This window comes from Polypterus senegalus, chromosome 3 (assembly GCF_016835505.1).
Source record: "Polypterus senegalus isolate Bchr_013 chromosome 3, ASM1683550v1, whole genome shotgun sequence".
In the NCBI taxonomy this organism is placed as follows: Eukaryota; Metazoa; Chordata; class Cladistia; order Polypteriformes; family Polypteridae; genus Polypterus; species Polypterus senegalus.
In genome coordinates this window covers 113,256,103-113,272,215 of record NC_053156.1, presented here as the reverse complement: position 1 = coordinate 113,272,215, position 16,113 = coordinate 113,256,103, and the positions used below count along the sequence as shown (strand labels likewise).

General features: G+C 40.3%; 1 protein-coding gene across 1 annotated transcript in view; it reads left to right on the top strand.

The window, feature by feature from the left end:
* elovl4a (ELOVL fatty acid elongase 4a) overlaps positions 1 to 13,877 on the top strand; it is a 66,412-nt gene extending 52,535 nt beyond the window's left edge. Inside the window, exons 6-7 of the mRNA XM_039747828.1 lie at positions 6,123 to 6,250; positions 9,101 to 13,877. Coding sequence (XP_039603762.1) covers positions 6,123 to 6,250; positions 9,101 to 9,391 — 419 coding nt within the window. The 3' untranslated portion in view covers positions 9,392 to 13,877. The remainder of the gene's footprint in view (positions 1 to 6,122; positions 6,251 to 9,100) is intronic.
* The last annotated feature ends 2,236 nt before the right edge of the window (positions 13,878 to 16,113 follow it).

Here is a 16,113-nt window from a genome sequence, read left to right as displayed (position 1 = left end):
GGGGGGCAACCCACAGTCTCTGTTGGCTCATTCAAAAGCGCTTGGGAGTAGGTGAATATTTCATTGCGATTTACTGGATTTTTGACCATTGTGCTCTGTTTTTTGACTATTTATTTGGATTTGTGATTGGAACTTGTTTGCCTTGGATAGTTTTTGCCTTTCCAAGGAACTCCTGTTTGCCTTTTGCTTTTCACAGAAGTTACTTTTTGTTCAGTGCATTTTTAAAGAATAAGTACTAGCTGTTCCTCGCAGCTCCGCCCACATAGTAGTGAAACAGGAAAAACTTTAAAAATCAATAAAAAATGTAACACAATTTAATTTGTATTGAGAAGAATTTAAATCGATACTTTCCTATCCAAGGGCTTCTTGATATATATTTTTGGTTTTGCTATCACGATGCACACACTTAAGACATCTCACGTTCTCTGTGATAAGCATTCCTCTCTCAATTAGCCCTGAGGCGCGATGCACGCTATTCAGGTGACTCGCACTCTCGCTGAGATGTGTGCCATTGTTGACCTGCTCTGAGGCGAGCAGCTCGCTCTTGTGAGGTTTCTCTTTGTGTAGATAAACTCTTTCTCGTTGCATCAACAGTGGAACATCGAATTGAAAACCTTTGACATTGGGGCATATTATTTTTCTTGATAAGTGAATGGATATTAATGTAGCTGTGATCTCTTTGCCAAAAATGTAAAAAGTTGGCAAAGTATATGTGGCCAAGCAGAAGGTAGGTAGACTCAAACATCAAACGTTGGCACTGTATCTGATCGTGTTCAGCTCAGACAGAACAGCGTTCCCCACGTGGGCACGTGACCGTGATATATCTGCCAATCAACAGATAACCACTAAAACACACGTAGTTCTGATCTCTCTCTAAAAAATGTGTAAACAATCTGTAGATGATAATGTCTGTTGAGCTAAGCGGAGGCAAGGTACCCTTCAACACAAGGTGATAGGTACAGCGACTCGAATGGAGGCTGGTGCGTGAGTGAGGATGGTCCTGCTTCCCCTTCGGATTTGCATGAATAAATCTCTGCTGCAAATGAACTATGATATTTGGTATGATGACAGAAGTCGCAAAATCAACTGGAATGTTCAAGCAAATTAAAGAAAAAAACACAATCTAAATCCGTTAAATAGTTCTCTCGTGATAAATAGACAGGCATACAGGTAGACAGACAGACGTTAGATTTTATGTATATATGTATATATATATATATACTGTATATATATATATATATATATATATACTGTATATATATATATATATATATATATATATATATATAGAGAGAGAGAGAGAGAGAGAGAGAAGATCCTGAGTTTACTGTTAGTACTAGCCAGGTTTTGATTGTAATATGATTAAATTCAATTAATTATTGGGAGTTTTTGTGCTTGGGAACTCTCGCGTATAGCATATAGGACTTTCAAAGCAAAAACACAACAAATACTGTAAGGCACTAAAGCAAAATAAAAAAAGCTTTCACACCTTCCCCTGCCTACACTTTCTACCTTTCTTCCTTCTTGCACGTTTCTTCATTTGCCATGTGAACACTCATCCATTCTCCATCCAATGTTAACTTTGTCTGAGGAGGAATGGCCACTGGCCTCTTCTATGTCAGAGTCCCTGAAGTACTTCTGAGGTCACTTCCAGTCTCCCGTTGAACACTTCTGGGCCAGACATAGCACAACAAACTCTTGGTGTCATCTGCCCAGAGATTCCTTTGGTGGCCCCAGAAATCCATGCCATACTGCTGACCCATAAGACAAAATTGCAGGGACCTCAGTAGCAGCCTCCCGCCACCAGCAGTTACAGGAGTGGGGAATGAAAAATCTTCTATTGTGGATTCTCCAGTGTCCTTTTGTTATCCTTACATTCCTTGAATACTTCAGAGTACTCTCTTGTCATTACCCCCCAACTGACATCCCTTCCAGGCCAGGTTAAGATTGGCCTACCGTCTGGGGTATATACTAATACAGGTTCTGACCCCAATTACATTTACACGTTCTCGCTCTATATATATATATATATATATATATATATGTGTGTAGTTTTGTAGATGGCCTGTTACACATCGATATCAGATTACTCTCCATGGCTTTCATCAGGAACCACATAGCCTGCTGTGTACAAAACCTCCATGTGTCCACTTTATCATACTGCCATAAGTTGCTTCTTCAGACTGGTGTTGTTTAAAGCATCTCTTGTTAAAGAATACATTTTCACCATAAATATTTGATGCTCAATGTTGTTTTCATTTTATAATTTTTAAATGGTTTTATGCTTTCCCATATTCCATTTGCCCACAACTGATTTTATTCAGAACTATTGTTATTTTTAATGACTAAATGTTCATTTATTTAATTTCACATATTTTCTTAGTGATATTTGGTACCATGTTGCACATTAATGTCAAATATTGTTTAATATGTCGTGTAAACAAATATCAAAATTTACAGAATGCTAGTTCTCCAAACAATCTGAAATCTCTTTTTTAATATATCACGATAGATTCCATTTAATTTTTGATGATATGGGGAGATAAAGGGAAATTATAATTTACCCAGATAGCTTTTAGATTTTGATATCTAGAACCGGTGTGGTGCCAAGGATGCCAGGTGCTGCAGTTTTTGCCATATGTTGATAGCAGGTACAATTCCCTCGAAAACACATTTTTTTCTTCATTTACCCCTCTGCTCCACAGTTTAAAATCACAAATCAAACCATTCAGACGTGATTAACGTGCACATTGCAGACTTTCATATCAGTTTATTTGTATTCGTTTCAGTCACACCATTTTGAAATGATTTTTTTTTCATGGTACCTCCATTTCAGGGCACCATAATGTTAGGGTAGGTCAATTAGAGCAGTCATATTTAGTACTTTGCCCCAAAAATTTATGGAGGGCACTGTGGTTTAATGTATTGAGTCAGATATTTTTTCAGTAGTTTATTTCAATTGCCCGCCAGTGTATTTTTCAATAATTATTACCATACTATAATTACAGTGTATTCTGTTTAGATAAAGATTGAAACTAAGCCTCCACTGCTTTACAGTGGCAGTTGACATTGTGTACTAAACATGGAGTTAAGTGTGTATTCTCATGCTAGTGTTTATGCTGCTGTAGGTTTCTAAGTCCAAGTGAAAAATAATGGTACATTTAGAAATATGTAAACAGTTGTAATTTCCACTTGTAATTTGTACATTTACTAGTGGCAAAAATATTAAATAATCACAGGTCTATGTAATTGTATTATGTGTCAAGGACTAAAAGGAAATCATGTCTGTCTGGTTTATTTTCCTTCATTCCAGTTACGCAGTTACAGTATCATCAGGTGTCACTGGGGGTGTCTTACGTATCTGCGGTAGGAGAACATGTGACATTAAGGAGTTCAGTTGTTTGACTTTGGCAGCCAGCTGATGGAAAATAACACTCTAGCGAAAAATATTTGTTATATGTTATTTACACCATGTAGTTTATAGTGATGGCCGAGAAAATCTTCATGTGTTCATGCAGAATGAGAGAAAAAAATGTATTATGTAGTGCAACATAATGACAACTCGTGCTGTATGACAGCAAATAATGTGAAAAAAGTATGTTGAAAAATTTAAAAATTAATATAGAAATAATGTAAGGTTTTTAACATTTGTTTGTCTAGTAATTCAGCTTGTTTTGCCCCTTTGTTTGGTTGTTGATCTTTCATCTTACAATTTCTGATTGCTTTTACACTATTAAGAATTAGCTCACTGCAAAGAGAAGTGCATATTGTCTAATAAAATACGAGTCCAGCCAGTTTCTTCACCTAAACTTGTCCTGAACCTCCCCTGGTAGCATAGCAGCAGTGAAGGAGCCACCAGTATGAGACGTGTTCATCAGACACACACACAGTCAGTTAAGCAAATTAACCTCACATGCTCATCTTGGAAAATGCAGCATATGAAGAAAACACAAGCAAACATGATGATGCCTGCCTAAGGTAAAGTCATCGCTGATGAAGGATCGCAGGAATTGTCGGGTAGAGGGGTCCTTTCATCGGACTGGTTGGCCAAGCACTGTCTCAGCTGTGGAATGGCCAAATGGGGGAGGCAGCTTGATGGCTGGGGTCTCCAGGACTCTAAACAAATCCAAATCATGTTATGTAATGTCATCTACTGTTTAAATTCTGCTCTGTACTTTTTGTAATATTTTTATTTTACTGTTATACTGTATTGAGGATTACTTGTGTTCTGTTCTGTGTATTATGTCTTTTTTGACACCCACTGCACGCCCAACCTACCTGGAAAGGGGCCTCTCCTTGAATTTCCTTTCCCAAGGTTTCTTCCATTTTTTTTTTTTCTTAACAAGGGAGTTTTTCCTTCAGGGCCTGTTAAAGCTCATTGCGCCACGTCTTGTGTGACTTTGGAATATACAAAAATAATTTGTATTGTATTATATGTAAAAGCCACACAAGCCTGAGAAGTGAACCTGTGCGGACAGCTAGCTGAACAAGTTTAGTTTAGTGATTAATGTCATTTGTCTATTTACTGTGTTGATATACAAGAAGTTGTCATCCTTGTGTGTGTCACGAGTATATTTTGTGCACATTTACAGACTGTAGTGCATTTATGACAACACTTTAAGTAGATCTGACTGATGCTGACTGTGTACAGCGGAGGATTGTCAAGAGTTCAGATTTTTGAGACTTGTTTTAATTAAACAAGAGGGCAATTAACATGGAATAGATTTCAAATAAGTACTCTGATATTTATGCTCAATTCAAACTCTTGTTAGAACATCTGAATGCAATGTAGCAGGGCCTCAGTTGAGTAATGTGTTGCTGGCATCTGTTTATTATCAAAAATGTGTATTAATGTGGTCATTTGTGTAATTACTACATTCGAATGCAGAGTGGTGCAGTGCTGGGCCAGCTGTCAAGTTCTGACAATTGTAATTTGCAATGAAATTCAGGCAAGCGTGTTTATGCTGACTGCAGCTTTTAACAAGAGATGGAATCAAAGAACAAACTAGCAAGCAAGGTGTCAAAAGCACAAAGACGAATGATCAGGCAAACTAGCTCAGGACGCGAAACAAAAATCAAAAATCAAATAAATGAAAAAACAAATATGTAACCAGAGCCAAATTGTTAAATGTTATTCATAGTCAAAAAGCAGAGCATGAATTTCAAAACCAGAGATGAAAAAACAAAAACACAGGTGTTTGTAGAAATCCAATTGTGAACAAATGGGAAGAGTAAGATGCTGACCTTCAAAATCCCCAAATAGAGGCTTTGATAATTTTTAAATGTATTAATTTTTAAGATGTATTGATTTTATAATAAATTTTAAACTTATTGAATCATTGTTTACGGTGGGCTGGCGCCCTGCCCAGGGTTTGTTTCCTGCCTTGCGCCCTGTGTTGGCTGGGATTGGCTCCAGCAGACCCCCGTGACCCTGTAGTTAGGATATAGCGGGTTGGATAATGGATGTAATGGAAAGGGTTCAGAACGCTTCTAAAATATTACACTGAAGCTTTTTGTGTAGGCTATTCTGAAGTAAGATTGCACACTCCATTACTTCCTATGAGTAAATTACCATGTAGCAAATTGTAATAGCATTATTACCTTAAGAGAAGACATACTGTATATACTGTATGGTGTCCTGTGCTTAAACAGCGCATTCCCACAGTGAATTCAAAAGACAATTTGCTTTCTGTATAGTAATGGTGAGGAACAGTCCACTTCTTTTATGCAAAAATACACTAAGAGTGTGTCCCATCCTGCTGCATGACTTGATGATCTGAGCCTGGTCACAGCCTGGGTGGAGTTTACATGTTCTGACGATGTCTGCAATCCCGCATTGGCTCCATTGTGATTGAATGAGCAAGTCAGTCAGCGTGCCCAGTGTGTGGTCTCTTCTATGCTTTGTTCCTGCATTGCACAATATTTTGGCAGGATAGGCTGTGTTGTAAAGATACAACAGGTTGTAGCCACAACTCAAATCAAGAGGTTTAACATTAAGTTGGAGAAAAAAAAATTAAACAGACAACTTCATCACAGAGGATCGTTCAGTCATCTAGTAAAAATTTAGTGAGCCGAGCACCAGAAGCACTTCACTTTATGTGTCTCTGTTTTTCCCTTTTCAGCCTTCTTTGGAGCCCACATGAACGCTCTCATTCATGTCATCATGTACTTGTACTATGGCCTGGCAGCATTCGGCCCACAAATCCAAAAATACTTGTGGTGGAAGAAATATCTGACCATCATTCAAATGGTAGGTGGTGTCCTTCTGCTTTTATTATAGTTACCTATTAATGCTCACTGTTTTCTTGATAGATAGATAGATAGATAGATAGATAGATAGATAGATAGATAGATAGAAAACACAGACATGGATATTCAAAGAGTTCCTTTCCAGTCTTTGTTGATTTTTGTAAAGAGATGGACTCAGTTGATCGAGCTGCCCTGTGGGATATCCTGAGACTTTGTGGGATCCCCCCGAAGTTGCTGGATATTATGGCTGGCCTGTACACTGGTACTGTGAATACTGTGCAGTGTGGGGGCAGAACCTCTGCATTTTTCCCAGTTGATTCTGGGGTTCATCAGCGGTGTGTTCTTGCTTCTACTCTGTTCAATGCTTGCATGAACTGGGAGTTGGGCAAGGTCGTGGGGTCCAGCAGCTGTGGGGCATCTGTTGGTGAAGAGAGATTCACTGATCTTGACTTTGCTGACAATGCTGTGATGTTCACGGAGTCAATGGAGGCTCTGATTGGGGCTCACAGAAACTGAGCGAGGAGTCTGAGTGTCTAGGCTTGCAAGTGTCCTGGATAAAAACCAAGATCCAGGCCTTTAATGACCTCTTGGGCACAGCCATCAGCAGTGTGTCTGTTTGCGGAGAAGTTTACTTACCTTGGCAGTGACATTCATGTCTCTGGTGACCCTTCTTATGAAGTCAGTAGACGGATTGGGGGAGCATGGGGGGGGGGTCAAGAGGTCGCTGGAAAGGGGTGGGTGGCGCTCCCAATATCTCTCCAAAAGGACAAAGGTCCAAATCTTTAGAGTCCTGAGGCTTTCTGTTTTGCTTTTTGGTTGTGAAACATGGACGCTATCCAGTGACCTGAGACAAAGAATGCAGTCCTTCAACACTGTGTCTCTTCGGAGAGTCCCAGGGTACCGCTGGTTTGACTTGGTGTCATATGAGTGGTTACTCAGAGCCCCTCATGATGCACATTACCTGCATTGTGAGGGAGTATCAGTTACGCCACTACAGTTATACAGTGCAATTCACCAAGGGTGATCTAGCTCGCAGGATCACCATTGTTGAGGACCCGAGTAGCTGGAGCAGGCCAAGGGGACACCCACATAACACCTGGCTGCAGCAAAATAGATAGTTATTTCTGGAAGATGGGACTGGACCATATGTCTATCTGGGGGTTGCCAACCGGGATCCTGAGCTGTTTCATCATGTGGTGGGTGCGGCAATGCGTTGTACCAGTGCATGCTACTTAACCTGACCTGACCTGACCTGTGTTGAGTAAATGGTGAGCTGGGAGGCTACAACACACTCAAGAACCTTGGACAGAAACGGTAAGTGAGAAATAGGCCGAAGCAACAATGTAATTAAATACTCACCTGATACTAGGCAAGGGTTACGGATGCTAGAGCCAGTCCTGGCAGCACAGGGCACATGGCAGGAACCAAGCCTGGGTGGTGGCCCAGTTCTTCCCAGGATGCACTCACTTACTAACGCCCTGGTACAATCACACATGTATTCTCAAGCACACTGGCCTCTCAGTGTAGACCATGTTTTTTGTATTATAAACAGTTACAGAGTCATTTCTTCTACCCAAGAAGATAAGACTCAGCTTTAAAGTCTTCAGTAAGGATAAATCAAAAAAGTGCAAGTGTGCTGTTGGGATAAAAGTGACACAGTGAATACAAACAGAAGTCAGTCTTGTACTTTTTTTATGGACTCATAGTGGTTAGTGTAGCTGCCTCATAGGAGACTAGGTTCAAATCCCAGCCTGCTTTGTGTTTCTCTGTACATTCTTCATTTTTCTGGCAGGGTTTTCATAAGATGTTGTGGTGTTCCTATGCCATTGGTTAAAGGTCTTATGAGTGTGCACTGGGATGAAGTGGCAGGTTGTTTCCCATAGCAGAGCTCAGCAGTCTGTCATGGCCCTCACTTTTGTACTGTGTTCACTAATAAACAGGTATAACCCTAATTACAGTGAACACTGAGAACATGGCTGGGTAATCCATGACTGTCACAGTGGAAAGGCAGGAGTGGAGCAAGGAAGGATGAGAAAAACATTTCGTATTATTTATACCATTAGTAGACATGCTGAAATCTAATCAACAGAGACCTCAACATTAACATTGGCATTGTACCATCTATCGGATTATATTTTGTAAAGTAGTAATAAAATGCATTGCATTTGCCGTTCCAGCAGAATGGTGCATCACAAACATTTTTAAAAAAACCTCATATTGTTCCAGTGTTCTGCTACACTCGGGTCCCAATCCAGGTGGTTTGTTGTGTGCCAGGTGTGGCAATGTACTGTCCCTACATCTGTTTGATGTGCCAACTGTTGGAATGACAAATGCAACAGCTTTGTCTCAGTTATATACCATTTGGTATAGGATTCTTAAAAGAAATGCTAATGTTTGTAATGCACCATCTGTTGGAATTACACATGAAATGCATTTTATTACTACAAATGAATGTGATGTGCAATCTGTTACAATGGCAGTGTCATAGCAATCAGACGGACACGCTGAAACACAGACACTTCTCCTATTATTAAGATACACAAGTAGGTCAATAGGGAGTAACTTCAAAAATATTCTGTATTTTCTGTATATTGTGTATTTAATTTCTTTAGTAGAACTTGAACGGAACAGTTTCAGATTTATGTGCCCTCTGTGTGTGTCCATTGTCCAAAAATGAACTTCTTCTTTTTAATTCTGTCTTTGACCAGACAGGTCACAGAAGAACTCTGCCATAATCTTATTATTAAAAATAAAGATTTTCTTAGAAGTAGACAGCAGGCAGACATTTATGATCCTCATTTTTTTAAAATCCCTGCTCCAAGTGATGCCTTGGCCTTATTTTGTTTTCCAGATTCAGTTCCATGTCACCATCGGCCACACAGCTCTGTCCCTCTACATTGACTGTCCTTTCCCGAAGTGGATGCACTGGGCTCTGATTGCCTACGCAGTAACCTTCATCGTCCTTTTCGGTAACTTCTACTATCGGACCTACAGACATCCAAAGAAGCCATCTTCTTCCAGGGCTGGGAAGGTTGCTGCCAATGGCACTGTGGTGCATACAAATGGAGTTAGCAAGTTAGAGAGCAAGATGGCGGTGGAAAACAGCAAAAAAAAGAAAAAGGGCAAAGCCAAGCGGGAATAAAATGGGGGAGCTGGCCTTACCGATGCAAGTGGCTTTAGAATTAAGGAAGGTGTGAAAGGAGATGGGGTCAACCACACCCTGAGCAGAGATCTTTCTGGCTTTTTTTAGAAGAAAGCTGTTTTTCTAATGACCAGAAAATGGCACATCACCAAATAAGTAATTGAAAATTTAAAAAAGAAAAAAAAATGGAAATTTGAGGTCTCCGGCCAGTTGAGCTGGCTTTGTTTTGATGGCTGTAGCTTGTAAAGGAGCGTTTTAGAAAGCTGGGGAGGTTGTAAAGGTGACTCCTTTTATGGATTGAAAGCTAATTATGCATTTTATGTAAGGTTAACCAAAAGAATAATACTATGCTTATATTTTATGAGAATTAAGTATATCTGTTGTTGTTTATTTGGAAATGTAATGTTACAATTTGTTACTATTCAGAATTCTTGTATCCCCACTTTTATTTATAATTCAGTATTATTATGAGACTGGGTGAGCCCGAGCTGTAATGAGGTGAGCTGTAACGTTTAGCGAGTAAAGCCTAGTCGACCAATTCTGACATCTCCATGAATTCCACGGTTGACCCCGGGCTGTGTCTTCACACACCTTTTAAGCTACAGCTGGACATTGACCTTCACTGCTGTTCTTGTGGACATTCGCTCCCAAATGTTTCTCTTTAGCCCTTTGTTACTCTCTTCACTGTCTCTTTGCTCATTTTCAGTCTGTGCCCACCGTGTAGAATACTGGGGTGTCTCAGTTGTGAAGGTTCATCTACTGTTTAATTTACACATTTATTTTTGATAATACTAACTTGTTATTTCCCCCTAAACTTCTACAACATTTGGGACGTGGCCTTGTCCAGGCACTCATAAGCACACTGATCACACAATGCCAGCTTCATTTGCCAGGCGATAAATACGCACATCGGTCTTGATGGAAGTGTGTTGTCAAAGAGCAGCCGGTTAGGTGGGCCACCCTTTTATAAACTTGAGGGGGATTTTATGATGAGGTGAAAGCGCACAACATCGTTCTCGTTGCTATTATTAACATCACATTGTTCTATTCCAGTCATTGGGATACATGGCTCCTTAACAATTTTAAAGTTCTTAATATGACTATACTATTATTATTATTGGTTGGGTTTTCTGAGCTGTTTAAATTGTGGTGGGTGGGTGACGTCTTAAAGATTCATAGTGACATCTTACATGTAGGAAGACTTATCATTTTTGAATCGCCTTTGAGAGTTCTTGATTGCTACAGCAGCATTTCCCAGTGGTCCCTGCTAGAATTACTGGATGAGCACAATGGTGTGAACGTGTTCAACTTCCACAGCAAAATCAGCCTGGACTTAAGGCTCTTGGAATTGTGAAAATAGCGGAGGACGGTGTGACAGTTGACCACTCGCACAATGGACACCGCACAGAATCAGCCAGGCCGCAGTGGCGAGGGCCCCATAGCAGAGCCTACGGATGTGATTTGTGAGCTCAAATGCCAGTTCCCTTTTTAAGAATTAATTCAGCAACTCAGGATGGGAAGTGTGAAGATGCTTGCTTGCCTCCTTATCACTTATCACAGTGATATACTGAAGAGAGTTCCACCCTCACCAGTTCATTTCAGTAACACCATGAGCACATGCTTATGATGACCCACCATGGTGTCCATCCACCAATGTGCTTATCGACTACTGAAGGATGTTGGTCGAGTTGGCCATCCTGGGTTTGTTGGTGCCCTTAGATCCTGATGGGCATTAGCTGTAATGCCAACCACTAAAAACTTTTAAGATCAACCACTGAGCTGGCAAGTTGTCTGGTGGTATCTCTTACAGGGCGCTTGTGCCACTGTGCAGATGGGATTTCTTGGCTATTAGACTTTGTGTTTTGTCTAGATATCCCTCTATCTACTTTTTGTTTGTATTTAGTGAAAGTGGAATGTTTCTTTGAAGATTAAGAATTATCTGGTCATACGTGGCCACGTTGTGCATAGTCTTTACTTCCCCAGGAATGATGTACGCTGCGAACTGTAGATTATCCCCATTGAAAAGCCTAATGCACCGTCAACATTTATATACACGAATATCCAAGTCAGCAAACAAGTACAGCATGGAGGAGACTTTATGCAGTTCATTTAAAGAGCTTTACTGAAAAGTTCACTAATCAAAATGGCCTACTCTATGCTGTTGTTGGTGTTAATCCAAAAATAATAATAAATGTGATCTAAATAACAGAGGAAAGACCGCTGGGAGTCTGGCGAGATGTCAAAGATGACAAAAGACATGTGGAGACTGAAGGTTAAACTGCGATCGACAGGACGCTTGCTGACATCCAAGATGTCCACACGAAGCTCCCTGAAGCCGACACGTCTATGCAGTGACCATGAAGACCGGCGCCCATGGGAATCCTGAAAGTTATACAGTGCTACAACTTTGACAGGCTGAGCAATTACTAGTAGACTGCCAGACAAATGTCCTGCAGAAGTTAAAGCTTTTGCAATATTTTTTCTGAAATATTAATATAAAATGTCAACCATATCAACTGTGTGGATTTCAAGAGTTTGAAAGTGGCCAGTGATTTAAGACCGTGGCCTTGGTCAACTGCTCATATGACCAAAGATCCCAATGAAACGGCACTGGTGGGGTGCCGTTTCTTGGCTGTTGTAAATTTCTTGTTCAACTCGAGCACAGCATTAGTGTCATTAGTGGATGTTCGCTGTGACTCCTGTCATGAATTCTCTTGACAGCATCCCCGTGACAAATACAGTCAGATTTCTTTTTTTTTTTTTTTTAAAGTAGACAGGTTAATCTGAAATTTTATGTCACATTGTGCTTCTCTCCAATGTTGGCCAGTTATGTCTCTTAAGAAGAAACGGAAACAAGTGCTGAGCTCTTTAGACCACCCTGTAGGTTTTCGATTTTTGTCTGTAGAGCAACCACCTTAAAAATCATCAGAAACATGGAGAGTAACTTGGGGTATTTGGTACAAGACAAGGATATTCTCTGGAGGGTTATTGTGTCAGAACTGTGGATTACAGAAATAACATAGCACAGCAAAGCAGTTGTGTTTGTTCTTTCATTTGCTATACCTACCCTACATGTCTTTTTTTACTTTGACAAACCAAACTGACCTCTACACATTAGCCACACTCCACATGGGGGTCCCCACCACAGTCCAACCTTACATTTACTTCTTCTTGTATACTCACAGTTAATCCTGAGTCTGATAATGGCCACCTCAGCAGTGCAGATGACAACATTAAAAGCTGGATTTGCTAGTGGAAATTCTGCAGCATCCAGACCTGAAGGTATAGTTAAAGCAAACAAGAGGTCAGGAAATCAATATGTTCAAAGGAAATGTCAAAAACCTCAAGCGTCAGGGTGAAAATGAAATACACGGGTACACAAAGGAAAGTTAATGGGGGTAACAATTTAAATAAATGGAGGAACACAACGTTAAAAAGGCAAGGAGGGAAAAGACTGAACAACTACAAGTGGCAGGTGCACATCCAGAGGGAATTTATAGATGTAGGCAAAGTAGGTGGACCGTATGCACGCTGCCAGTACACGGGATCGGTTCGGCTGATGTTGATGAGCTGTCAGATGTCCCCACCTCCTACAAAGTGTTGTTACATCTACTTAAAGCAACAGAACGATCTCCTGGAGATTGTCTAGTCGGACCTGCTATTGAGCAAGAAGCACATGCAGAATTGTAACACGGAGATGAGTCGGTCAGCTATCAGTAACACTGAGGCCCAGCTTTGGTCAGCAGTGCACTAAAATCACGTGGACAGGGAAAAAGGAGAGTGTGTGGGCACTGGTGAGCACAAGAAAGTCCATCACACTGGGACAAGTTCAAGTGACAGCCATTCATCAATTTTTCTCATTAATATTTATGCAAGGTGGAGAAGGCGGCTTTCTCGTTTTGAGTTGGAGGAGCTAAAGGAGGAGTAAAGTGGAGAACGCCGGGCCCAAATCACCGAGCTTGAAAGCACCGTGGAGTTCCATTTTCTTCCCTGCTTCCCAACATATTTCACATGCACGAAAATCTTTTAACAAAAAAACAAAAGACAAATGATTTTTGTCGTTGTTTTGTTGTAGACTGCCTGCCTATTGTTCCACATCCATTGTAAGAAGGGCACCATGTTGAAGTTGCTACTAGCAAATCTGCTGTTTTCTTATGCTTGTTTTATAGGATTCAAATACTTTTCTGTTTCACTTTCTTCCACTCTTATTCAGAGCAAATCTTAATCGCTGGTCCAAATATGAACAAGGATTCCAGACAGACAAGAAATGCAGCCATGTTTGTTCTGTTTTGTCATGTATTCTTTGTGTGACTAAATTCCAATTATTAATTCCTATAATGTCCTAAAAATATTTTACTCTTGTTCATAATTAAGATGTTCATCGGTTTCAAGAATGGGCTGTCAGTGTTGTCCGCCATTCTTCTGTATAATAAACCCTGGATTCTCACTCAAACTACTGAGTAAATAAAAAGAATGCTGATGTAAAGGACTGTAGCACTTGTCAGGTCTTTATTAGTTTAGAACTTCTGGGGAAAGTGTGAGGACTAATGAAGTGTGTCCATCTGAAACATCTGCCCATCTCCTGACCCCCCCGACATTAGAGGGTTGAAGGCAGCAGGAGCCTCGCCATACAGCACTGAATTCAAGGCCAGAGAGTAGGCCACTGGAGAGACACTAAGCTGCACGTGTCTTGGGATGTGAGAGAAAACGTGAACTTGGAGACTGAGCAGGCTGAGAGCTGAACCTAGGACTCTGGAGCTGTGAAGCCCCCTTTACTTCAGATATACAGTACATTTTTAAGATATCCAAATTACTTCCTGCCGTGGTGTTGCGGTTCACCACATGGACACTGTCCCACCCACTGAGCGTACAGGATGGGTGGACTGGCCCACTAACAGCTACTTCTGCTTTCAAGATAACTGGAAGTGGTGGTGTCAGATGTCACTGTAAGTTAGAATAAGCTGGACATTTTCAAACATGAGCAGACTGTGAAGCTCTCCTGCCTCCTCCATTTCTTGTGCTTTGGCCTCGTTCCTGCACGTCTGTACACAACTCTGTTTGTGCCCTGTTGGATGTCTCATTTAAATTAGATGAAGCATTCAGCATGTAGCGATTGCTAATTACTGTTTACTGCTTTATGACAGCTGCAATTTCAGCACAATTGAGGAGCATTAGAATATTTTTTGCAACGATGACGGTAATTAAAGGGACGCTTGACAAGCTGCGGCTTTTCATTACGCATACACGCGTCTCATTAAGAATAAAGTGCAGCTCCTTGCCAGAATGTACTGAACAATCATTTGTAATCATTAGCACTGAGAACATTAAAAAAAATCCACAAGTCCGGACTCCAGGGAGCTGACCCTGGCAGTAACTGGCAGAAGGTAGTGACCCGCCTTGGCCAAACACGAAGTCCGTCACAGCTATGGCCGCACTCATTCCAGTCCAGAGAGACAGTACAGAACTGTGGTTTTATTAGCACAACTTTTTTTCTGCAGAATTCCCATGTAACATGAAGCACAAAATGGCAACACCAGAATGGAAATAGCACAACAAAATGGCTGCCTGATGATGCCACGATCATAAAGATAGACAATTATAAGAAAAACAAAGCAATTATAAAGTCAGGCGAGCAGAAATCTAGTGGCCCAAAACATTAGATTCACATCAATGTGAAAACACAGCAAAAGCAAAATCCATCATGGCTGCTGCACTCAACGTTTCCATTGTAAAAGTCTACCAGCCAGGGCCATAAATCCTTAAGTAAAAAAATTTTTTACTTCTGTTATGTTTTGAATTATACTTATTGTTGTTCTTGAGGTACATTTTTTGAATGTGAACATTTTATATTTCGTTACCATTTCTTCCAGAAAAATGTATTTACCATAGTTGGATTATTTTTGCATTGTTTTCATGTCTGATTTGTTTATCACAGGCACTCGTATTTGGTTTAACAGTTCCTTACTGCTAAACAAATAACCTGGTTAGGGATGTCACCATCTAGATGGTTTAAAGGTCAGGCTGCACATTTCTTAATCACCCACGTTTATGGAGAAAAAACAAATTTCTGTGCAGGTTTATTTTGGCAGTGCTGCCGACTTTAGTATTGTTCTGTCTCACTTTGATTTTTGAGATCTGATGAAAGACCATTTTGACCTCCAGTTAATGAACTTGCATCTACCTGCTGCTTCTTGAGTTATTAAAATACGATCTGCCACCTTTGAAACTGTACAACTTCACTTAAAGTGTTAAGTCAGGTTATACAGAAATTTTGTAAATAAATAAAACTCCACAAAAATAAGAAAGAATAGTGATATACAATACAATAGCACTTATTTTTTTGTATAGCGCTCTTCACTGACTGCAGGTGCCGAGCACTGCAAACATTTGTCAGTTAAAATACAAGTATAAAGTATACCAATGGCTAAATACAGACATGGTACACATATAATACAGATTTGTTAAAACACACATGAGCACTGGAATGGCAAATGTGACAAAGAAAAGATGAATTAGTGGTGCTGACCCAGGTTTGGGTGGTAGTGCACCTCTAGATAAAACCACAGATTGGTGTACAGCTGTAGATATCTGGAAGGGGAAGAGAGAGGTAGAGATTCTAAGGAATCCCAATATGCTTTGCAAGGAGATCTGTCTTCAATAGGAGTCCAAATGTCAGTAAGGGGAGTTTGAAAGTGGAAACAAAGAAAAAATGTTCATTTTAG